The 25,141-nt window shown below is 44.1% G+C and overlaps 2 protein-coding genes and 1 long non-coding RNA gene across 11 annotated transcripts; 1 reads left to right on the plus strand and 2 right to left on the minus strand.

The window, feature by feature from the left end:
- Nucleotides 1-57: 57 nt before the first annotated feature.
- LOC118273411 (arrestin homolog) lies at nucleotides 58-3,910 on the minus strand. The gene is made up of 8 exons (XM_035590373.2): nucleotides 3,740-3,910; nucleotides 3,474-3,664; nucleotides 3,045-3,223; nucleotides 2,705-2,840; nucleotides 2,051-2,208; nucleotides 1,841-1,984; nucleotides 912-1,041; nucleotides 58-351 (listed from the first exon to the last, which is right to left on the minus strand). Exons 1-8 carry the CDS (start codon nucleotides 3,846-3,848, stop codon nucleotides 253-255), a joined length of 1,146 nt encoding a protein of 381 aa, XP_035446266.1. The 5' UTR covers nucleotides 3,849-3,910; the 3' UTR covers nucleotides 58-252.
- Nucleotides 3,911-5,909: 1,999 nt separating this feature from the next.
- LOC118273352 (glutathione hydrolase 7) lies at nucleotides 5,910-22,597 on the plus strand. 5 transcript variants are annotated; one of them, XM_050696706.1, is made up of 10 exons: nucleotides 5,910-6,763; nucleotides 13,707-13,802; nucleotides 13,881-14,038; nucleotides 14,142-14,293; nucleotides 14,557-14,775; nucleotides 16,753-16,892; nucleotides 17,167-17,335; nucleotides 18,930-19,040; nucleotides 19,298-19,452; nucleotides 21,865-22,597. In XM_050696706.1, exons 2-10 carry the CDS (start codon nucleotides 13,760-13,762, stop codon nucleotides 22,155-22,157), a joined length of 1,440 nt encoding a protein of 479 aa, XP_050552663.1. In that variant the 5' UTR covers nucleotides 5,910-6,763; nucleotides 13,707-13,759; the 3' UTR covers nucleotides 22,158-22,597. The 5 variants fall into 5 exon arrangements, with proteins under 5 accessions (XP_050552663.1, XP_050552671.1, XP_050552656.1 ...); XM_050696714.1 differs by having other exon boundaries at nucleotides 5,910-6,388; XM_050696699.1 differs by having other exon boundaries at nucleotides 5,911-6,680.
- LOC126911204 (uncharacterized) lies at nucleotides 22,245-23,106 on the minus strand. 5 transcript variants are annotated; one of them, XR_007705719.1, is made up of 5 exons: nucleotides 22,958-23,106; nucleotides 22,817-22,910; nucleotides 22,629-22,769; nucleotides 22,441-22,534; nucleotides 22,245-22,393 (listed from the first exon to the last, which is right to left on the minus strand). It is a non-coding gene; the product is annotated as an uncharacterized LOC126911204 (long non-coding RNA). The 5 variants fall into 5 exon arrangements; XR_007705718.1 differs by having other exon boundaries at nucleotides 22,582-22,769; XR_007705717.1 differs by lacking the exon at nucleotides 22,441-22,534 and having other exon boundaries at nucleotides 22,582-22,722.
- Between the last annotated feature and the right edge of the window lie 2,035 nt (nucleotides 23,107-25,141).

Raw genomic sequence — 25,141 nt, forward strand, 5'->3', positions numbered from 1 at the left:
TATTGGACAGTGATACCTATGTTTTCTGTTTCATTAGTAAGTGAATGAGACACAGCGTAGTTTTATATTTCCTTTAATGCTCGTTATCGATATACACGAGATATTTGAATTTTAATATATTATGTGTAATCATAATGTAGCCGCCACGCGCATACATATGTGACAGCCATTTACATGCTTCAATATGATATAACTCCTTCCGAATTGGTAGCAGTACGCAGGGAGCGCCTGAAGGCGGCCTCCGGCGGCCAGCTAATACACCTCGACGCTCTCCTGGTGGTGCACGGTGTCCTGCCGGAACATCTCCACGTCCGCCTGGCTGTCGGCGTGGATCATCTTGACGCGTCCCTCCTGTGGACCGGCACACCATACTGATTATTGCTTACTGTACGTATGCTCAAGTACCTACTACTTGATGCGACTGTATCAAAACATAGCTTCAAGACTTTCAATATCAATAACAATTTTTTTCTTCCATAATGTAAAAATAACATTATTATAAGAATAGACTTGACGACATGAACGCTGAAACCTCGTAATTCGTCAAATGGATATTAAAAAAGTACTACATACGTAGTTATTTATTAGGTCGTTTATGAAAACAAAACGCTAAATAAAACAATTCAGGATTGGGAGCTACCAGCAGCGCCACGTCACCGCCCAGTGGGCGTGACATGTATGAAATCCACGTTACCTACGCTACATGTATTTAAATCAATATTCATTATGTATGTCACCGAAAGTTTTTGATTCTGTAAGAAAACATAACACGTGTCGTAATGTTTTAAATTAATATAACCTGACCTAAAGATACGTCTCTATTCTATAGATCCAATGCAAAACTTTAGTAGGTTTATTTTTTATAAAGTGAGTGGTATAAACAAGTGCATAATTTGAGATAGCAGGTGAACCTTGGGATGCATGAGAATGAACGGCAGCTCCGCGACGAGCTCCCCGCTGATGGCTCCTAGGTACAGCTTCACCTTGGCGCTGTAACTCACCACGATGCCGAATGCGTCGCGCTGGTCAGGATCCAAGAGCCTACAATCATTAATCTCTGTGTAAATCAATATAGAACAGGTCCATCAGGGTATTTTTGTTCTTATGCATCGGGGTTTAGGTAAAAGTAAATAGCCGAATGAGTAAGGTTTCCGGAGTACCAATCCCCCAATCAGTCCGCCACCTCCAAATCCCTAACTAGTAACTACTCTGCGTCGATTGCTTACCACTAAATGATTCTACTCGTTTGCCACTCCGTACCATGTACCATAGGAAAAATATTAATTCTACCTCTAATAATATCACCCACCGAAATGGATGTTTCAAATCAAATCATGTTTATTGTGGCCTATAGCCACAGAACTATAGGTCTACAATAAACATAATCTAATTTATGAGCAGACAAATCGGTCTACCCTCGTTCTAGTCCGTTTTTTGCTAACGACACTGCTACTACTGTCACTTGTATCACTTGTAACTCGATTTACTTATCAACACACAAAACTCACTGTGTCCGCTTGTGAACTTTCTTCTTTCTTAGCACTTTTGCGGGTTTTACACAATTGGACCACTAGATTCCAAGCTCTAGACAGTTGCAACCTATCCTCCCGGTTGAGGTTTTTGTACAACTTACTTCATTATCTCAATACCTTCTCTTACCAGTCTAGGTATATCATGGCTCTTGCAACAGTGCCAAAATATCGGAAACTCATAGACATAAATAAACATGGTACCTTGCGTCAAGTTCTAATGATAAAAATACAACTTTACATGGGACGAACCGCGTCTTCTTCCTTCACTCAAGCAACACGGTATCTCTGTAGAGGGAGTAAATACTTACAGTGTGGTGGACGCCAGTGTGGTGTCCGCGCGCTTCAGCTGGCCATCCAGCGCGATGCCGCGCTTGTCCCGGTTGTGGGCCAGCGTCGGCGTCAGGTGCAGCACCTTCTGCAGGCTGGAGCCGGGCTGCAGCGGGCAGCCGTCCCTGCAAGCCACGCAGCCACTAGTAGCGAGCGACAGGCGCACACCAATATTACAGAGCGGCACTCACTGCGTCTCGATGCTGGCCACGATGTTCCGGTACTGTCCGTTCTGGAATAGGACCACGTCCACGCCCTGCTGGATGCACGCCTTGATCTTCTTCACTACCTTGTTGCTGTGGTTGCGCACGCACATGTTGATCGCGACCGTCTCACCGTGGATATACAGCTGCCACACGGAACCAGTCATTAGGAACATAATCAGCGTTTCCCAAATGCGGGGCCGCGACCGCCGCCGGGCGATAGAAAACAGCGCGACAGAACTTTCATTTTTATTTTTTTGATCAAAAAATAAATGAATATGAATATGAAAATGATTTGAAAAGACGAACCAGTCGGGACAATATAAGTAAGTATTTTAGTTTTTTCGTGCAAGCAATAGGCATAAGGACATATTATTAGGTCTACATAATACAAGAAAAACATACAATTACACATTACTGACGAATGAAGTATTTTAGCTCGGTCCAACATTTGTTCAATATTAACGATTAAAATTTACCTACACAGCGGTCATTGGGGATAATTTTTATTCAAATATTATCGAAATGGGTCCAGTCCCTCATGTCTGGCGCGACACCCGGTACATGTACACTATTGCTTTATTGCACATGCCTGCCTTAATATATTTGACATATAGATACGTACATATATTTCATGGGTACCTGCTTGTCGAGCGTTAGCTCCAGCTCGAGCTGGCCGGGTGACAGCACGAAGTCCTTGCGCACCACGGTGCAGGGCTGCGGCCCCGGCTTGGCCGGCGCGTACTGCACCTTGCGGATGCCCAGAGCCACGGTGCTCCTGCAGTATTCATTCTGTCCTCAAATGTTCTCTTTCGAAAAGTGCCTGATAAGCTACACGATAGTCATTATGAAACCTTAAAAACCCGGACAGTGTGTATTCGCTGCAGGCGCATTCATCTATCTGGTTTCATCGAGAAAGAAGAGCTCAGGTGGCAACAATATTAACTAAATATATAAACAGTACCTTTAGTGGAAAGCATACCTGCGGTGTGAGCGGTCGATTTCGGAGTCACCAACGAATACTTTAACATAGTACTGCACGCCGCACGGCTCCCCTTCATCCTCCAGGCCGGGCTGGAGAGTCACGGAGCCGGGGGCGCCCGCCGGCACCGTGAGCCGGAACGGAACCGCTCCTTCGCCCAACTTCTTTATAAGACGCTCCTGTTGCACGTCAGTAAACCAGTTACAATTGTTCCATTCTTTCTCCCTGAACTCATTCATTATTTTGTGCACATTGACTGAAACCACATCAAACTAAACGATCTTACAACTTGAACATTTGCAGCCGTCTCCGTGGTAGCTAAGGAAGAGGCAGAACACGTGAAGAAATGATCCTTATCACGAGATACGCAGGAGGTTTACTTGCGAAATCTGCTTGTGTGATGTCGAGTGATAGAGAAAAATTTCTTACCTGAGTTCGTGATAGCTCATAGTTCCGTTTCTCTGGGGGAGGATAGATTTGTTCGGAGGCCAGAAATAGTTCTTTGTAGAAATTAAGACCCATGACCTCGTCTTCTTCGCGGCCATAGCGGAAGGTGCAGACCAGCTGCCCGAACACCTTGCGCCCACGCACGTAGTCCTCGTCCAGGAGCACAACTCCATCTTAAAACAACGACAGTTAGTACTGCACTAGTGCACTAGAGTAGCAGAGGAGAGCATTGCACTTTCGTTGCAGACCTATCGGCTCTACGGTCGAGATGTGGTCGACGAAGTCCCGCTTCGCCATGTACAGCGTGATCTTGCCATTGGGCGCACACTTCTTGAACACTTTAAAGTTGTACACCATGGTGCTGGGAGCGAGGCGCGGGGTGCTGGCACAGACGGACAGACTGCGGCCGCAGCCTGCCGCTACGTATATATATAAGGGATTATTAGCTTGCAAGGCTTCGAGCCAGTAATCTTGTTACCCTCATTAGTGACTCGCTTCACGAATACGGTGTTGCAGGACGTGAGGTGCGGAATTCGGGGTGCGGAGGTGTATACGTACTTACTTAGTATTTATGATTACTCACTTGTAATGAGATTAATGAGCTCAACTGTCTAACAAGTTTAAAAATAACTGAAGTACTTTTTTGTGTTAAACGTTGCCCCGTACTAGGATTTTCTCTTCTATTATAAGTGCGATTACAAACATAATAAAAAATCACATACACATGACACCCAGACTAGAAACAACAATTTGTGGGTCACACAAAGAGTTGCTCCGTGCGGGAATCGAACTCGTTACACGTTGCCCGGCTACCGCCCCAACCGTGCAGTCGAATTGTGTCTTGGTATGAAACATTAACAAATAGTACAGAATGTCCGTATCATATTCAGGTTAGACGGGGAAGTTATTATTATGGAATAGACTGACCACTACCGAACTGGGGCCTTAGTCTGCTATTACAATTGTGTCACAATGTTCGATCGATGGATGCCTACCCTGTGTCGCTGGTTCCAATAAACACTAAAATAAACATTTTAATGAAGTTTTGGCGGAATACAAATGACAGGGATTGGCTGCAGAATGCTGTACAAAGAGCTAGAGAAAGGAATTCCCGCGATAAGGCATTGAAGGGGCGGAGCCTGCTGCACCACCACCACTACCACCGAGTGGTGTAGCCGAACAGCCGTGCAGCCGTGTAGCTGGGTACAATACCACCTTCCGGATTATAATAATATTATCTAGGGGCATGGCAGTGTCCACGCAATTCTTTTCTCGAAGCCATTCAGGCCAATTTCGACCGCCTTTAACTTCGTTGTGGATAAAACAACAAGCCTGAATTTCAAATCAAATACTAAGCAGGCATTGTACAAACATGGCATAATTCCATTTTCATTAAATTTTAACCATTAGTTTAAGAGTTATAACTTGTCAAAGTTTCGAAATTTTGTCACTGACTGACTAACAGACAGATCAATTAGATCAATACAGTTAGTGCTTAGTACCTACATCAAGGGAAAAGTCTAATATTTTGTAAATTCGGTCCAGTTTTTAAGATAATTCTAATCTATAATAAATTAAGATAAATCAAAACTATTCTAAATATGAAGACTGAGTGAAGGCACGGCTTATACGGCTGGCTTTCTACAATGGGTCCCGACTGCTTCAATTTTTCGATGACTTTCTTGTTTTAGGGTTTTTTCATTTTCATATTATAAAGAAACGCAGTCGGGTTTTTTAGTTTTTTAAATTACTTTTTTTATTTTATATTCTTTTAGTTTTATTATTGAATAAATTTGTATAATAAGCTATAATATGACACATGATACGTAAATTCATCCGGGACAACGCCTTTGAAGCTGAAACCCATCGAGTCGTTCAAGCTATAATAAAGTGAAAAATATTCGAATTTGGCGCCAAAAATCCGCTATTTTGTTTTTTTATTATTTTGATATATCTAGTGTCACTCTCACAGTAAATATGAATCAAACGACCCCTATCAAGCTGAAATCCATCGAGTCGTTGAGGCTAGAGAGTGAGCAATATTCGAATTTGGCGCCATAATCCGCCATTTTGTTTTTTTATTTTATTTTGATATATCCAGTGTCACTCTCACAGTAAATACGAATTCAACGACACCTCTCAAGCCAAAATCCATCAAGCCGTTTAGGCTGCAGAGCGTGCCAAACAATTATACATACATACATACTCTCGAAAAACATAACCCTCCTTCTGGCGCAGTCGGGTAATAACTTCAGACAGAAGGTCCCTTAAATAGGAACTATATAAAATAACCGACTTGGTACTACATAGATCTCACTTTACAGTAGGAAATCTGAGGTGGGAGACTTGGACTTTTTTACAGAATGTTTTTGATGGTATCTCATATTTATGACACATGCTGTATAGATGAGCGCCGCTCCTGTCGCCCACGCACACATGACAACTGAAAACAAATTAAAATGTTTAATCAACAATTGACAAATTGTTTACCAACAGACGTGCACAATGTAACTCGATGACTCGATGACTCGGTGCCGACTCCGCGCAGTCCGCGCTGGCGCTGACTCACACGCGGGCCGGTCGTTCACCCGACGGCAGCGTGTCTCGCTCGTTCCTCCGTGCGCGCTGCCTGCCTCCGTTCCTCGCGATCATATATGTGATACTATTAATCAATTACTCGCAGATCAGTTTGAGCGAAATTTAAAAAAAATCCTTTTAAAATTACATCGTCGCATAAAATGTCTGTTGAGTGGTGACACCACGGTGACGTCACGAAGTGGTTTCCTACGGACTTGATGTAGAGAGGGGGGTCTCGGCGCGGCACAGTACAGTTAGCCACAGAGTATCGCGCTCGCGACCGCTGCCACCTCCTCACGGGGAATGCGCGAGCGTCTGAGGTGTAGTGTGCAGTGTGCAGTGTGTAGTGTGCAGTGTGTAGTGTGTCTGGTGATGCACTTGGTTGTGTTGTTTATTTAGGCCGTGTGCTGACCACACGTCGTGTGTGCCGTTTGCTATGTGATCTCTACCCGGCTCTGAATGGAAAGTGACGAACTATTAAAGTTCGTGTAGACGCGTCACATTCTAGTTCGGTGTGTACTCTAACGTGCGCTTGCGCATGACGTCTTGGAAGCCGTGCGCCGCGCCGCCGCCTATTTCACCGTGAGCACTATACAGAATCAGATGTTCTAGGTACCTTACTGTATGTCGCTCCGAGACACATGATATGTCAATACAAGAAGTTGTTGCCCCATGCGAACCTCTCGTGGTGTTTGGTAAAATATTAAAGTCTCTTTACCCAGTGCATTATTAAAATGAACGTAACATGTTAATACGAAGGTTTCCCAGCACGATTAGTTGTGTAACATTATTACTATTGTTAAATTATAACCGAGTTTAGAATTATTTGTTTCATGAAAATAATTTCTTGAAAAATCTGCTCCACACAATGTCTAGTGTCCTCACTAGCACATAGTGTACATGTAACTACTTGCTGTCCGTATAGTCCTCCTTACCAGTTTCGCTAAATGCGACCTTGATAGCTATTTCCTTTCGTGGGCCCTTACGTGGCTGGCCAGTTCGAAAATATATTCCAGACTAGAGCAGTAAACATATTTAAACCAGGGGCCTACTCTAATTCAACGAAAAACCGGCCAAGTGCGAGTCGGACTCGCCCATGAAGGGTTCCGTAGCAGCAAGTAGATGACATAATATAAAAGTTATAAAATAACTGGGTTTTACATAGTGAACATTTTTTATTTCTTAAAAACTAATAATGATATCTCGTTCAAACCATTCCATTGAAATCTATAGCATATATTTTTTTTTAGTTTTATCACTCTCTTATTTTAAAAGAAGAGAGACACTCATTAGGGTTCCGTAGCCAAATGGCAAAAAACGGAACCCTTATAGATTCGTCATGTCTGTCTGTCTGTCCGTCCGTCCGTCCGTCCGTCCGTCCGTCCGTCCGTATGTCACAGCCATTTATTTCCGAAACTATTGGGCCTACATAGTTGAAACTTTGTAGGATGATTTATTTTGATAACCGCTATTCGAATTTTGAATAAAAATTAATAAATTCAAAAATTAAATGGGGGCACTCCATACATGGAACTGATTCAAAAAAATTTTTTTTTCAGCTAACATATCCGTGAAGGGTGTCTATGGATAGGTCTTTAAAAAATACATTAAGGTTCCTAAAACCATTTTTCGTGAAAATCAACTGTTTGAAAGTTAGACGCTTCCAAAGTGGAAAAATGAGTGTCCCCCCCCCTCTAACTTTTAAAATAAGAGAGTGAGAAAACTAAAAAAAATATATGCTGTAAATTTCAATAGAAACTAACAACGAAAATTGGTTTGAACCAGATATCATTATTAGTTTTTAAGAAATAAAACATTTTCAAAAACCGCAAATATAACTTTGTCGTTCATACAAACACTATGCAAAACCAAGTTAATTTATAACTTTTATATTACGTCATCTACACTCGCGAGCAACCAAATCGACTCAACCTACATGTGCGCATTCGTAGATGTTTTCTTAAAAAAATACTGAATTGTTTTTAAAAACCGATATACCATTAGAAAGCTTACAACCTCAGCTTTAAATTGGTACCATTATTATAAAAATTGTATCAGCACTTTTTAAAATATTTAACTTAATTCAGCGGACAAGAGTATTTGCTCACTACGACACCAACAAGTTATAATACAAACTACCCCTATAAAACCTCCACATTTAGGTTAACTTTATCCGAGGCTTATCGAAAGTTGATCATACACATTTCCGTAAAAATGCTTCATTTTATTTTCAAAAATTATGGATAGGACACCAGAAGAAGCCGCTCAACTCGTTGCTCTACTGGAACAAGGACTTAGTCAGCGAAGAGTTGCTGCTCCGCTGAGTTTGAGCCAATCTGCAGTATCAAGAGTGTACAGAAGGTATCAAGATACCTACTCGTGCCTTCAATCGAAGACCAAGAATAAGCCGCCACCGGTCCACCTCGGAGAGAGACGACCGTTTTATTATTTCAACTTCACTACGAAATCGTCACTTTACCGGTGTCGATGTTCAACAGGAACTCAGAAGAGTTCGAAGAGTGGCTGTCAGCGAGTGGAGAGTACGAAGACGATTGAAGGAAGCCAACCTCACCCCTAAACGGCCTGCCACAGACCCGAAATTGACGACCCGCCATCGGCAAGCGCGCCTTCAATTTGCCCGAGAACAACTCGATTGGAGCTTTGACCAATGGAGGCCAGTCTTATTTACTGACAAATGCAGAACGTGTCTGCACGGTAGTCGTCCCACAAGTGTTCAATTGGATTCATGTCCGGGCTAAGCGCTGGCCAGTCCATTGTTACATCGAGTTGTTCTCGGGCAAATTGAAGGCGCGCTTGCCGATGGCGGGTCGTCAATTTCGGGCCTGTGGCAGACCGTTTAGGGGTAAGGTTGGCTTCCTTCAACCGTCTCCGTACTGTCCACTCGCTGACAGCCACTCTTCGAACTCTTCTGAGTTCCTGTTGAACATCGACACCGGTAAAGTGACGATTTCGTAGTGAAGTTGAAATAATAAAACGGTCGTCTCTCTCCGAGGTGGACCGGTGGCGGCTTATTCTTGGTCTTCGATTGAAGGCACGAGTAGGTATCTTGATACCTTCTGTACACTCTTGATACTGCAGATTGGCTCAAACTCAGCGGAGCAGCAACTCTTCGCTGACTAAGTCCTTGTTCCAGTAGAGCAACGAGTTGAGCGGCTTCTTCTGGTGTCCTATCCATAATTTTTGGAAATAAAATGAAGCGTTTTTACGGAGATGTGTATGATCAACTTTCGATAAGCCTCGGATAAAGTTAACCTAAATGTGGAGGTTTTATAGGGGTAGTTTGTGTTATAACTTGTTGGTGTCGTAGTGAGTAAATACTCTTGTCCGCTGAATTAAGTTAAATATTTTAAAAAGTGCTGATACAATTTTTATATTAATGGTACCAATTTAAAGCTGAGGTTGTAAGCTTTCTAATGGTATATCGGTTTTTAAAAACAATTCAGTATTTTTTTAAGAAAACATCTACGAATGCGCACATGTAGGTTGAGTCGATTTGGTTGCTCGCGAGTGTACTTTCTGCTACGGAACCCTTCATGGGCGAGTCCGACTCGCACTTGGCCGGTTTTTTATTCCGCTTTGGAAGCGTCTTACTTTCAAACGATTGATTTTGACATGGTTTTAGGAACCTTAGTCTTTTTTAAAGACCTATCCATAGACAACCATCACGGATATGTTAGCTGAAAAAAAAATTTTTTTGAATCAGTTCCATGCATGGAGCGCCCCCCTTAAATTTTAAATTTATAAATTTTTATTTGAAAATGTATTTTGGTAACCGCTATTCAAATTTTGAATAGCGGTTACCAAAATACATCAATCTACAAAGTTTCAACTATGTAGGCCCATCAGTTTTGGAAATAAATAGCTGTGACATACGGACGGACAGACAGACAGACAGACAGACATGACGAATCTATAAGGGTTCCGTTTTTTTCCAATTGGCTACGGAACCCTGAAAACGAAGTTAGTCCGAAACTTCGCAGATTGCATACTACAATTCTATTTATTGCGAACTTTCGTGAACAAAAATTAACGAATAAAATGAAGTTAAATAAATATGTTTTGATATGAAATTAAAAATAAAACGTTATTTTAAGTAATTTCATTACCACGCCTAACGCCTTTATTGTTAGTTAGTTTTAAGTTCGTTTTTATTCCTTTTTCTGGTATTTTTAAGTTGTAAATAATGTGTTATTATTATTTTTTATTATTTTTTTCCGGTAATCGAGTAGACGTATTACCTGATGGTAAGCAATCGCCGCCGCCCATGGACACTTCAAACACCAGAGGCTTTACAAGTGCGTTACCGGCTTTTTGGGAGTTAGGAATTTAAGGGTTGTTGTTCGGAAATGGGGATGGGGAAGATTGGGAAGGGGGGAATTGGGCCTCCGGTAACCTCACTCACACAACGAAACAACGCAAGCGTTGCTTCACGTCGGTTTTCTGTGCCGAAGCATGGCTCTCCCACACTTAGAAGTTAGTTAATATATTGAAATTTTTCTGTTTGAAATAAAACAAATTAATTAGTCAAGTAATTTCATTAGTAAATCAATAAAACCTACGGCCGAAAATTAAACGAAACTTCGGATTCGAGAACCGGAGTAGGCCCCCAGCTCCTCAGCGAGCTGTACTTGAGGGCTTCAACTCGTGATCGCTACACTCACCGAAATAAATAAAATAAATAAAAAATTATAAATAAATAAAACTAACAATTTATATTTAGATTTTAATTTAGATGTATTTCCTAAAAAATATAAGGCTGTAGTTGTAGTAGAGAATACGAAAACCGATGGTGCGTCTTTTCGAAACAAAAATGAGGCGTCGGACAGAATCTATCATCTAGTCTAATAATTAATCACTTCGTTGTAATTATTCATTTCGCTTGGAATGCTTTGAGACTCCGTGTTTAGGATTAATTGAAATAAATGCTTTGACTTTGATTTTGACTTTGTGTGTCGCGCGACGATCATTTCACATTTGACATCTTAAGTCACGAACAATCTACACTCAAGTGCCAATGCCACTGCATTGGCATTTCGTGCCATAATATTCACCTCTGCCTACCCCTTCGGGAATAAAAAGCATACCACAAAGACATATAAGTAGATATATTGCATTTGATATCTTTATATATATAATTCTTCTGTGCGTGTGTATGTCACTGAACTTCTCTTAAACGACTGGACCGATTTTGATGAATTTTTTTGTGTGTGTTCAAGGGGATCTGAGAATGGTAGTAGAATGGTGGTTTTAGATTCACAATTTTGTCCGCTGGACAAGGTTTTTTTAATAAATTTTTAATTTATTAGTAGTTGTTGATTTTGGAATGTTTTACATTGGATCCGACAGACGGCGCTACCATCGCAGTGTCAAATATTAATGACGTTAGATATTGTCATAACATTTGAATAATAATTTTCACCAAAAAGGTCCAGAATGTTTTAGGTTATTAAAAAAAAGATTAAAATTTTCAAATTAAAGACGTGTAGACAGGACAACGTCTGTCGGGTCCGCTAGTTTTCTTATAAAAAACATTTTAAGGATGGAATAACTTTATAATCTCATCTGGAATAGCTTTATACCTCAGCCGGTATTGGAATACTTGGCATCAACATTTCGAGCGACGTCCAGTTCCGTGGTCATCTGGAGGATAAGGCTAAATTAGCCTCGAAAAAGCTTGGTGTGCTCAACAGATCGAGGCAGTATTTCACTCCAGCCCATCGCCTGATTCTATATAAGGCGCAGGTTCGGCCCCATATGGAATACTGCTCTCATCTTTGGGCGGGGGCACCCCAGTACCAGCTTCATCCTCTGGACCGCGTTCAGCGGCGTGCGGTTCGGATTGTTGAGTGTCAGGAAGTTTCAAACCGACTTGACACTTTAGCAATGCGTAGAGATGTAGCTTCGTTGTGCATTTTCTATCGCCTATACCACGGGGAGTGCTCTGAGGAATTGTTTGATCTTATACCTGCCGCTTCTTTTCGCCATCGACCCACACGACAGCATTTCCATCCCCATCATATAGATGGTTGGCAGGCCACAACTGTGCGCTTCTCGCGCAACTTTCTGCCTCGCACAGCAAAACTGTGGAATGAGCTGTCGTCGGCGGTATTTCCGAACCGATACGACCTTCAAACCTTCAAGAAAAGAGCATACTTCTTTTTAAAAAAAGGCCGGCAACGCACCTGTGACTCCTCTGGTGTTGCGGGTGTCCATGGGCGGCGCTGATCGCTTACCATCAGGTGACTCGTTTGCCTCCAATTCCATAAAAAAAAATATTAGGAATAATTTAATACATAAATATGTAGGCAATTGTTTCATTTTCATTGGTAAAAGTTAAGTGGCCATTATCTCGCCTGATGGGGGGATCATTGGGAATACTGACCCTTTTCCAAAATAAAACTAATTTGAAATGGATCTGTCCTCATGAAGTGGGTAAAACTCGTACGACTGGGCCCTAAATCTATAAGCCTACATTTTTACACTTATAATACTGTGGTGTCAAGGTAAAAGGGGATAAGTCATAAATTTTGAAAAATGAGTTAATGGCACAGTTGGATAAAAAAATGAATTAGTTTTACGGTAAAGAGGAGATAAGTCAATTTAAATTGACCCCTTTTACTTCGACACCACAGAATAAATGGTAGCAACATTTGACAGCCGTAGCTCGTAGCTAGCAAAGTTCGTACGAGTGTATGTATGTTCGTAAGGGGGTGTCCCCGCCCCCACTTTTAAAATAAGAGAGTAAGAAAACAAAAAAAAAATATATGCTATAGATTTTCAATGGAATCTTTCAACGAAAATTGGTTTGAAGAAATTATATTTTTAATCATTACTTATAAAAATAAAAAACAAAATAACATTTAAAAATATAAAAATAGGAGCCGACCAGTAGCGGGAGCATGGTCCAAGCTACCGGTGGTTAGGGCTCCAAAGACAGAAACCTCAGGCCCTTGATCCATCCGCCCAACCCCAGCCTCCTAAGGTGGTTGTCGAGGCTGTTGGGTATTAAACCGTTGGCCGACACGACTATCGGCACAACGATAGCCGAATCCACATTCCACATGTCGACAACCTCGTGAGCCAAGTTAAGATATTTTATTTGTTTATCTTTTTCAGCTTTCATGAGGTTCGAATGAGATATTATTATTAGTTTTTAAGAAATAATACATTTTCAAAAGACGGAAATATAACATTGTCGTTCATAGAAACACTATTTAAAACCAAGTTATTTTATAACTATTATAATTATGTCATCTACTTTCCTTATACTATCTACCTTCTTGGGCGAATCCGGCTCGCACTTGGCCGGTTTTTATTTATCTTAAATTCCCCCCTAAATCGAAAATGTACCCTCATTTAAAAAAATATGACATTACGTGCCGTAATGTGCACCTCGAGGTGCACATCTGCCTACCCCTTCGGGGAAAAAAGGCGTGATGTTGTGTGTGTGTGCTCAATAACTATAAGAAATATTATCCATAAGTGTTAGTATCTATACGTAATATTTATTTACATGATATATTATATGTATATAATAAACTTAATTAAGAAGAAATTATTTCGGTTTTAATTTTTTCACATAATTAATTCTAACAAAAATATTTGCGTTTCCATCAGACAAGCCAAGCGGCTGCGTTAAGTGAACGACTGAGCTGCCCCAGGAAGCAGCCATGGCCAGCAGCCGCAGCAGTCCCGACTCACAGCATGTCACTGGTGAGCAAGTGCACTGCATGCACGGGAGCGGTGCAGCACTCAGTGTGTCGCTGTAGTGACCGAGAGGTGGCGTTGCAGGCGCGGCGCTGCGCGAGGACCTGCCGCTGAAGGTGGGCGGCGGCGTGCGCACGCGGTGCTGCGCGCCCGGCCCGCGCCTCATCCTCACCGCGTTCGCCGTGCTCTCCGCGGCCATCACTCTGGCGCTCGTTACGCAAATCTACTACGGTGACTTCGAGGTACAACAGATTACCCCGTTATCCGACATTGGTACTAGGCAGCTGTAACCCAGTAGTCTAGTGTGTGACCATTTGATAAATTGTCAACTTATGCACGGAGCAGCTAGTCCCGCACGGCAGCGTGTCGTCTTCGGCAGCGGCGTGCTCGCGCGCGGGCACGGACGCGCTGAAGGCGGGCGGGCGCGCGCTGGACGCCGCCGCGGCCGCCGCGCTGTGCCTGGCCGTGCTGGCGCCGCACCGTACCTCGCTCGACGCGTATGTACTACCGCACCACGCACTCAATACTTTTCTAATTCGCCGTCGATTTACTGATAAACATGGAACCCAATGAAATCCGGCAAAATATAAAGATTTTACCTAAACATTCATTATTTCTCGGCCTCGCAGGTGAACATCAATACATTACATTGCGATAAAACGTAACGATGAATGCTCAGCATTGTGTCGTTTTTATTAGTGTTGGTGACATCGACTTCCATCATCAAGTGACCTGTAAAAGTGATATGCTCGTGTTGCAGGAGTGGGGCGATGCTGTACTGGGAGTACCGAGCGGCGCGCACGCATCCACCCACCCTGTACGAGTGGGGGGGCGCCAGCGAGGACGCCAGCCAGGGCGCCAGCCAGGGCGCCGCCGCTGGGCGCCCGCCGCGCCTCGTGCTCGCACTCGCCACGCTGCACGCTCAACTCGGCGCTCTGCCCTGGCAACAGCTTCTTATGCCTGCCATACGTTTAGCTAAGTAGGTAACCATGAAATTGTTATATAAAATCATATTTAGTTTATTTTGGCATCGTATTAGTTAACTTACAGTATTTTTCTCCGGATATTTGCGACTTCTTTTTCACATAAGACCCTTCTCCTAACAATAACAAATTCAACAAAACGAGAAGATTTACCGAAATGAGTTCAGCTATTCTCGAGATTTGCACTTAGCAACTTTCCGATATGTACGTTTTGGTAGATGTCCGTAGGAAATACTTTTTATTTTATTAAATCACTGAATTATGTGTTTGTTATTATGAAATATATTATTATAATTATTTAAGTTAAAATAAAACAATATTTGTTACTTATTGAGATTACTGTATATTAAAAAAATCAATAATATAAAAATCAATGAATCAATGATCAAAATATAAATAATTTGTAAATTACTCGCGTCGCGTTTCGCGCGCGCCTCAAAGAGCCATCAGACCACCACAGATGCGGCCCAGTAGGGGTGATGCCTGATACGGAGCTGCGGACTACCTAGCGGGTTTACCGAAGCTCCGGTTCGATAAGCAGGAGTAGGAACGGGGTGGTTTTTAGTGAGTAAGAGTCTGACACTCCCTCTCGCCTTGCCTAAGGCGAGAGAAGTCATTGGATGATTTTCCCCCCTCAAAAAAAAAACAAAACAGAACAGTGGAACAGTTATTTTAGGCATTATATTTATTCTTGCAAACAACTTTCTCAGCTTCATAAGTTATAGCTGTTACCCGCAGTTAATTTGTGCATTGAAAATTCGTGATGCGCGCCTCAAAGAGCCAGGCCACTACAGATGGAACCCAATAGGGCTGATGCCCGATCCGGTGCTGCAGACAACGTAAAAGATTACCGGGGCCCCGGCTCAAATCAGAACGGGGTGATTTTTACACGCCTTCTCGCTTCACCCAAGCTAGGAGTAGCCAAAGGATGATTTTCCCCCTTCAAAAAAAAAGAAAGAGTACTTTCTAGAACAAATGTTTTCTTTCATACATGGTGACGCAAGGTTATGAAATCCTTAAGGACCATATTTTTATACCCTATCATATTTTTATGACAATAAATTGAAGAATTGGATTTTTTTGTTTGTCAAATGTTTCAGCCGATATTATTGCACTATACGTAGAATCTGGTTGTACTTCCTTAGTAAGACTATAATTTTTTTGAGTATAGTTACACCAGGCTCCGCGTCGTTCGCAAACAATGCCTCTCCTCCTGGCAGCGTCGTGTTTCGCACATCATGCGGCGAGGGTGAATTATATATCGGAGTTATTTTAAAATTGTAATATCTTCTAAGATGTTTATTGAAGTTTAGTGATGTCAAAGACAATTTTGTTCACAATTAAATACTCTTAATGAACAACACATTTATTTGGATAAAGATGAATATTTTTTCGTTAATACAACTCTTAACAAATAATGCATTAATTTCGACCCAGTTTGATTACCATAAAAACGAATCTAGTAAGTTAATCCTAAAAGATAGACATATACTGTCGCGGACTTTTTTTTAGATCATTTTAAGAGGAATAATTCTTTCATACATATAATTTTCGTATCTTGAACCATTTTCGCAACGCACACAACGGAAGCCCTCAAGAATTAATAATTTCCCCCGTTTTGTCCACATTTTCCTTTATTTCTTCGCTCCTAATGGTTATAGCGTGATGTTTTATAGCCTATATATAGCCTTCCTCGATAAATGGACTATCCAACACAAAAATAATTATTCAAATCGGACTAGTAGTTCCGGAGATTAGCGCGTAGGTAAGCATTAGGAGTAGAAGTAATTAAAGGAAATCATCATCTACATAACTAATTATGCTACTTGATAGTTTGGCGCAATTTAGGTAACAATATTCTCCTACATATCACAGTAAATTACAATTTATTTATATCTCGCCAACAATATCTACTTTACGTATTTTAACATTTATAGTGAATGATTCCCAACTTCATAATAATGTGTGTGCAGAGAGGGCTACCAGGTGTCGGACGGACTGGCAGCGGCGGCGGGCGCGGCGGGCGCGGCGGGCTCCATGGCCGCAGGGTCCCTGGTTACGGCGCCAGAACTGGCCGCCATCTTGTCTTCGCTACTGGCCAACACCAGCTCCGGTTAGTACGCACACGTCTTGTGACTCAAATCACAGACGTCACACATATAGAGGTATACTGCGCCAACCGTGTGGTTGTGCCACCGACTGCTACAAGATATGTCGTGGGTTACGCAATGATTGTTTGTGTGATCCATAATGATATATTGTTGTTCTGGATGTGTTGTGTAGGTTAAAGTGTACGGTCTGCATGTAGGGTAATTATTTAAATCTTTTCTCAATATGGAACCTATGATTATAATTATCGTCAAGGTAATAACACATTGCTCACACAGAACTTTCGGAAGCGTGGCACGGCGCAGCACTAGTGCGTAGTACGACGCCAGTAGAGACGCGCGCGGGCTCGTGGCGCCTGCTGGCGCCCCCCGCCGCGTCGGGCGCCGCGCGTGCGCTGCAGGCTGCACTGCTGCCGGCGCCGGCCTCACCCGACGAAGCACAACGCCGGTCAGTGCATGTTTACTTACAATTATTTCATTCAATATTCTACTCAAAGCAAAATAAGGGTCTCCCTGTTTTTTTTTTTTTTTTTTGCTTTAAGACTTTTATGAAAAACATTAATGTGTTTTAGTTTTTAAAGAACAGACGTGTTTAGACTAGTTATTATGACATTATATAGACTCACTTAGTCTCAAAAATCATAGATTTTTCTATAGGTACATAAATACTCCTAAAATACTTTTTAAGAAAATTGCAGCAACGTAATAAAAATTTTTTGCCTCGTCGGCCGAATAGTTGCAAGTGCGACTGCCGGGCAAGATCTCGAATTCGATTCCCGGGTCAGGCAAAGTGTTGCTGCGCATTTTTCGGTTTTTCCAATATTTCTCAGTAGTAGCACGGAGTCTGGAAATGTGCCCGATATATGGCAATAGTCTAGTCCGTATTGACAATTCCAGCGTCTAGCCGATTGTGGAAACGTGGACGACATAAATAATGGGTTGGTGGAAACTGTCCGAGCAGTGGGGTCAGAGTTCTTTAAGACCCCTCACCGAAACAGGCCTCAAAAGCTCTCCGACGGAACCTTAAAACTTCTTAAGGATCGTAGCGAGATGAGGCTGCAGTCTTCAGTCGATATGTCTGAATACGGCAAGCTCAATAGACGAATCTCGAAATACATGCGACGTGACCTGCGGGCCTATAACGCCGCAAGAGTCAGAGACTTAATTGACCTCCCAACAAGGGCTCAAAAGTCTTCGCAAAGAATTCGTCTGTTGGGCAAAGCCAAATGACGAGGCTGAAGACCGAGGATGGCAGCGTCATCTCGTCGAAGTCCGAGATCCTCGGAGAGCTCGAGAGGTTTTACGGACAGTTATACACCTCAACACGGCAACCCATCGTCGGTACAGCTCGGGACATCCCAGACATCAGCCTGTACGAGATTAGGATGGCTCTCAAACAGCTTAAAAACAACAAGGCGCCGGGCGATGACGGAATCACGTCGGAACTTCTGCGAGCGGGTGGAAAACCAATACTTTTAGTCCTCCAGAAGCTATACATGTATTTAATTCCGTCATACTCAAGGGAACCACGCCGGCAGCATGGCAACGGAGTGTGGTGGTTCTGTTCTTTAAAGAAGGCGACAACTGTATGCTGAAGAACATATACAGACCTATCGCGTAACCTAGGCGTGAGACAGGGAGACGAGATATCTCCGAAACTGTTCACGAATGCGCTAGAAGACGTTTTTAAGCTCTTGAACTGGAGTGGACGCGGCATCAACATTAATGGCGAATACATCAGTCATCTCCGTTTCGCCGATGCAAAAGTTGTAATTGCTGAGTCACTGGATGACCTGAACAGAACAGGTTTCTTACCCCGATCTCCAAAAGGTCGATGCAACATGATTGTAACCCTTCTGGTGCCGTGAATGACCACAAGGAGTGTCGATTGCTTTACCTTCAAGTGACCCGTCCAATTGTTTGTGAACCTATCCCATATTTTTGGTTACACATTTTTTATCTAAGGATGTATAGGTATATTGTTAAGCTATGCTAAGTATGCCTGTAGTGCAATAATAATGTTATACGTGTTGGGTGCGCAGGGTGATCGAAGCGCTGCAGGTGGAGTCGCGCGCGGGCCGGCTGCCGGCGGACGGGCCGGCCACGGGCCTGGCAGCCGTGGACCAGTACGACACATACATCGCGCTCGTCACGTAAGTCTCACTACGTCGACATTGGAAAACTAGTATTGTTACCATTTCCATAATTACCTGTAAGTACTAGACAGGTAATTAACTAGCCTGCAAGAAGTTGTTTCAGTGTTATCGTCTGATGAAACCATCTTACTTTTTACTATATTTTAATAAATGAATGTTGAGATATTTAATCATTTCTGCTTGAATTATATGCAGATATATGTATACGAGCCTGGTGAGGAAACATGGTACATTTATAAGTGTGCTGTATACAGAGGGCTGTCGGCGCCTTTTGGCTCGGGGCCGGTGGTAGAGAGCGGGGCGCCGGGCGGCTCGGGCTGGGCGCCAAACAGGGTGGGTTGGAGGCTGGATGAGCCGCATGTACAGCTCGACCTAGCACCCGCCATTTTGCTAGACACTACCGTCTGCGGTCAGTATACTCCTTAATACTAATAATTTGGTCTTTGAAGGGGTAAGTACAAATGAAGTCACCGGTATCTGCTTTCTACGAAATTTGCATACAGTTGGTGAACGTATTCGTATGGGTGTAATTGAATTAGTAAGACAGTTGACTACGAAAAAGTACGTACTATTTGTAACTTCCTGCCGTAGCAGGCCAAAGCAACGGCACTCAATTATGTAAATATGTGCATCACGTAATACCATATAAGTAGGTATGAGTGATGTGTTGGTGTGTGTGCGCACCACCGCTCTGCGTGCCGGTCGCTTGTCGACTGACTCAACAGAAGTACTCGCCGCTCATTTATTATCTGTGTAATGACAAATGTCAGTGGTGATGAGCGTCTTCTAGAAAACACGAATACCTCCAGCACACCACACTAATGATAACAAACAATTATCCTCCAGAAATGTTCTAAACTCATTAATATCACGTTTATAACTACTGGTCCGCAGACGACAAAAATGGTCCGCGAAATTAAAATTAAATACACAAGACTACAGCCTCTGCCACAGAATAATAAATAAACCTCTGATAATAAATAAGGTATATCAAAGCTAAGCTAAGCTAAAGTGGCGAACAATTGGGGAGGCCTATGTCCAGCAGTGGACTGCTATAGGCTGATGATGATGATGATGATGATATCAAAGCTGCCATGACGACATTACCACCGTCTTCCTTGCAAAGGATATAAAAATTGCTATCACCAAAATGACAGGCGGTAGATCTCCCGGCCATGACGGGCTCAGTGTTGAACATCTTAGATATGCTGGTCGGCACCCGCCCCGAGTACTTGCCATGTTGTTTCATTTATGTATGAGCCACGCATACCTGCCTCAGGAGTTGATGCGGACTTTGGTGGTACCCATACCTAAGAACAGGACAGGAGATATGGCAGACAAGACCAACTACATGCCAATTTCCTTGGCGACTATTGTTGCCAAGGTGCTTGACAGTGTGCTCAACTCGCATTTTGCAAAGCACATCCAGTTACACGACGCCCAGTTCGGGTTCCGGCCTGGGTTGTCAACGGAAACAGCCATATTTAGTCTGAAGCACACTGTCAAGTACTACACAGACAGGCGTACGCCAGTGTATGCTTGTTTTCTAGACCTCAGTAAAGCCTTCGATTTGGTTGCCTACGATGTTCTGTGGCAGAAGCTGGCTGAGACAGGGGTGCCGCCAGAGTTGGCAACACTCTTGAGGTACTGGTATCTCAACCAGAAAAACAATGTAAAGTGGGCGGGTGAAGTCTCGGATGCGGGCGGGTTGGAGTGTGGGGTTAGGCAGGGGGGTTTGAGCTCACCCTTACTCTTCAACCTGTACATAAATGCTCTTGTTGAGGAGCTCAGCGCCATGCATGTCGATCGTTATGTTGATGGTGTTTGTTGTAACAACTTCAGCTATGCGGACGACATGGTGCTGCTGGCTCCGTCAATTGGGGCTCTCCGGAAGTTGCTTGCAGTTTGTGAGTCTTTTGTGGCGGCACATGGACTTGTGTATAATGTAAAAAAGACTGTCTGCATGGTCTTCAAATCATGGTAATAAGGATCCACCTATTCAACCGATCTTTTTGAATGGCGTCTCATTAAATAGAGTACGTCAATTTAAGTATCTCGGGCACTGGGTCACTGACGATTTGAAGGACGATGTGGACATGGAGAGGGAACGCAGAGCATTGTCAGTTCGGGTGAATATGTTGGCACGCAGATTCTCTCGCTGTACAGACGCAGTTAAAATCACTTTGTTCAAGGCGTACTGCACCTCACTGTACACGGGAAGTCTGTGGGTTAACTACACCCAGAGAGCATACAATGCTCTGCGGATCCAGTACAATAATGCGTTCAGGGCGTTGTTGCGGCTTCCACGTTTCTGTAGTGCATCAGCAATGTTTGCTGATGCTCACACGGATGGTTTCACATCATTATGGAGCAAAAAGACTGCATCATTAATTTATCAGTCGCCTGCGTGGAAGTCGCCACAGCATCCTGAGTGCTATAGCTGACAGGCACGACTGTCCACTAATGTGGAATTTAGTGCAGCGGACTAAGTCCCTGCTTAGTATTACGTACTAGTTAGTAATTTTAATTTTATAATTTTATTCTCCTCCTTATTGTCATTTGTGGACTTATGTTGTCTTTTTATTAATAAAGTTTATTATAAAGGAGACAACTGAGAAGAGTAACTGATTTCAACAATCCAAAGGACACTATTTTTATTAGTGAATGAGGAAATGAAAGTGTGGGGATCATACGAAAAAAGTAGCAGTACCTAATAGTCGTCCCAATCTGGTCGTCGTCGACCAGGAGAAGGACGGGAACAACTGATGTAGATACGAGTAAAAAGTTACTTACTTAATACAAAAGCTGTTGTTGTGTGCAGGCACGCGGTACGTGCTGGGCGCGGAGTCGACGAGCGCCCTGGCGCAGGCCGGCGCGGCGCTGGTGGCGGACGGCGCGGCGGGCGCCGTGGAGCGCGCGCGCGTGGCGCTGCGGCCCGCCGGCGTGCTGGCGCTGGAGGCGGGGCGCGCGCCGCCGCCCGCCGCCGCGCTGCCGGCGCCGCCGTCCTACAACGCCACGCCGCCGCACGCCGCCGTCAACCTGGTGCAGCAGCGCGCCGACGCGCTGGCCTCGCACGCCGACAGCCGCGGCGGGGGACTCGCCTCGCGGTTCTGACCTCGCACGCCGACTGCCGCGGCGGGGGACTCGCCTCGCGGTTCTGACCTCGCACGCCGACTGCCGCGGCGGGGGACTCGCCTCGCGGTTCTGACCTCGCACGCCGACTGCCGCGGCGGGGGACTCGCCTCGCGGTTCTGACCTCGCACGCCGACTGCCGCGGCGGGGGACTCGCCTCGCGGTTCTGACCTCGCACGCCGACTGCCGCGGCGGGGGACTCGCCTCGCGGTTCTGACCTCGCACGCCGACAGCCGCGGCGGGGGACTCGCCTCGCGGTTCTGACCTCGCACGCCGACTGCCGCGGCGGGGGACTCGCCTCGCGGTTCTGACCTCGCACGCCGACAGCCGCGGCGGGGGACTCGCCTCGCGGTTCTGACCTCGCACGCCGACTGCTGCGGCGGGGGACTCGCCTCGCGGTTCTGACCTCGCACGCCGACTGCCGCGGCGGGGGACTCGCCTCGCGGTTCTGACCTCGCACGCCGACTGCCGCGGCGGGGGACTCGCCTCGCGGTTCTGACCTCGCACGCCGACTGCCGCGGCGGGGGACTCGCCTCGCGGTTCTGACCTCGCACGCCGACTGCCGCGGCGGGGGACTCGCCTCGCGGTTCTGACCTCGCACGCCGACTGCCGCGGCGGGGGACTCGCCTCGCGGTTATGACCTCGCACGCCGACTGCCGCGGCGGGGGACTCGCCTCGCGGTTCTGACCTCGCACGCCGACAGCCGCGGCGGGGGACTCGCCTCGCGGTTCTGACCTCGCACGCCGACTGCCGCGGCGGGGGACTCGCCTCGCGGTTCTGACCTCGCCTTTCTCCTGCTCGCTACGCGCCCTGACTCTGCGACGGGCGCATGACTTTCGTTATGTACCTTTAGGAAGCCGATGTACTTAAACCGAAATATGGAACTGTATCCCGTTCACAGCAGGAGGTTCACTGAATGTTATTATGTGTTGGGGGAAATTACCTATATTTATTTTTTGTAAATTATATGGAAGTTCCGGTAATTGTCCATAGATGGAGCTAGGCGTAGTTTGTTAGGAGCTACGAAACCCTTTGCACGGAAGTTTGACGAATACTTGAATGGCAGAGACGCATTATTTATTCTTTGTTTGAATAATTAATTAAGAAACTGAATCGATTCCGATATTTCTTATAATTAATGTACATTTTTAAGTTTATGTCAAATATGAATAACAGCAACAAATTGTTTACTCTTTTTAATCTAAGAGTCATTTTTTAAACGTAATGTATTCATGGAAGGGTTTAAAATTTTGTGGCCACCTGTTTACGTAAAAAAATTAATCCGTGTATTTTTGTTTCACATAAAAAAGTTGGAGGAGGGGTTACCCATAGGAACCAATGATATGGAAAAGAATAATCTCAGTAAATTACGAAGTAGGTACGTATCACCGTACACTTGTGTGTACTCGGCCGATGGAGGCGAGCGCGTCGTCGTGTGCGTGTCGGTACAGTTGGTACAGCAACACTCAGGCGCGGCCGCGGACAACTTGTTTACACAATGATAATATCTATTCAATATGATTGTAATACATATACATTTGCACACATGTTTGTGTGAGTGCGTCACGCCAGCCCTCTCCCCCTCCTTTCCTTCATCGGACGAGGGGGAGGGGGGACTGGTATGTTTGTAATAAACACGCGCAACCAACACACTGACAGAGTTCCTTTCTAACGCAATAAAACTTGTTATTTATGCATAAACCGTTGTTTCCTTTTTCCATGAACGTGTACTTACGTACGCGTTATTTACATTTGCACACTTGTGTAACACTTACCAGGTATCTGTGTAAGTACCATGATATCACGCTTTTAATTGTTGAAAGAGCCAAACAGTGAATTGTATTATGTATGAGATCCATATATCTGAAGGTAGGCCAACTGTCGTACTTAGTTCCTTGTCTAGAGCCGCTGTCACTCAGCACCGAGTGCACGATGAATAGAACCGGCTGGCGCCTCCCAGCTGCACCATACAATCAATATTACGCTGCAGCGCGCGCGATGACGTCACGTGGCGACGTCAGCACCAGCGACACGTGCACGTAGGAGAACAATGGCTACTTCAAGGCCCGCAGCCGTGCCCTATACTCCGGCACTAGTTAGTGCAGGAGTATAGGGCACTGGCTACAGGCGCTGCGGCTGATGCTATCAGATGGTCATCCAAATGGAACCGGTGAATGTTGAGCGTTATCGTGACGCAGGCCTGTTGCCTAATTATTGACCATCGAAAGCTTTACCATGTTGCACGTTGCACCGATGTACTTCAGGGCTATTTAAGGTTCACCAACACGCGCCACTCTATGACTTTCCATAATTCATCAGATTTTTGGACAAACTGTTACAAACAACTCTTGGTAAACCACACAGGAGCTTGTATGTTGTATACCTACCATTATCACTTATCATTATCAAATAATAATAAAAAAGGTAAAAAATCCCGTTTCATGTCAAAATAAAAGTAAAAACATTCCTTTAAAAACCGTTGGTTACTTCCAACTTGAAAAACCTTTGCTCAATTGGGTATTTAAAGTCAACACGTGTATTGGTGTGCGTTTTGGCAATACGAGGACAATGGGTGTTACAGTTATTATTGTTGTAACACAGAAAGCTGCCGCTGGGCATACATTATAATTTAAATATTTAAAAAAAGGGAACCGGATTTAATTATCTTTACCGCCTCCATTTTTTTAAGTCAGTTAATATCCCTCAAACCTTCTCCTAAGTCTAAAAAAAACGGTGCTGAAACATCAAAATCGGTTCTGGCAAACATGAGATAATCACGCACAAACATACATACAGGTCAAACTGAGAACCAACTTTTTTTAAAGTCGGTTAATAAGAATAAAAAATGTCAAGATCATCGAATAAAGAATACAAAACTAAAAACGTCAAAATTAAGATACAATTATAAATATTACAAGCATTCAATATACAACCAATGTGTTTAGTTTCCAAATACTTATAAATAC

The sequence above is a fragment of the Spodoptera frugiperda genome, chromosome 1 (assembly GCF_023101765.2).
Source record: "Spodoptera frugiperda isolate SF20-4 chromosome 1, AGI-APGP_CSIRO_Sfru_2.0, whole genome shotgun sequence".
In the NCBI taxonomy this organism is placed as follows: Eukaryota; Metazoa; Arthropoda; class Insecta; order Lepidoptera; family Noctuidae; genus Spodoptera; species Spodoptera frugiperda.

Coding starts and splice junctions, on each gene's coding strand:
- LOC118273411 (XM_035590373.2), bottom strand. CDS start 3,848: ATGGTGTACAACTTTAAAGTGTTCAAGAAGTGTGCGCCCAATGGCAAG. Junction 3,224..3,473: donor ATGAGCTATCACGAACTCAG/GTAAGAAATTTT, acceptor GACGTGCAACAG/GAGCGTCTTATAAAGAAGTT. Junction 2,841..3,044: donor ATCGACCGCTCACACCGCAG/GTATGCTTTCCA, acceptor TGAATACTGCAG/GAGCACCGTGGCTCTGGGCA.
- LOC118273352 (XM_050696706.1), top strand. CDS start 13,760: ATGGCCAGCAGCCGCAGCAGTCCCGACTCACAGCATGTCACTG. Junction 14,039..14,141: donor TCTACTACGGTGACTTCGAG/GTACAACAGATT, acceptor TGCACGGAGCAG/CTAGTCCCGCACGGCAGCGT. Junction 17,336..18,929: donor CCCGACGAAGCACAACGCCG/GTCAGTGCATGT, acceptor TTGGGTGCGCAG/GGTGATCGAAGCGCTGCAGG.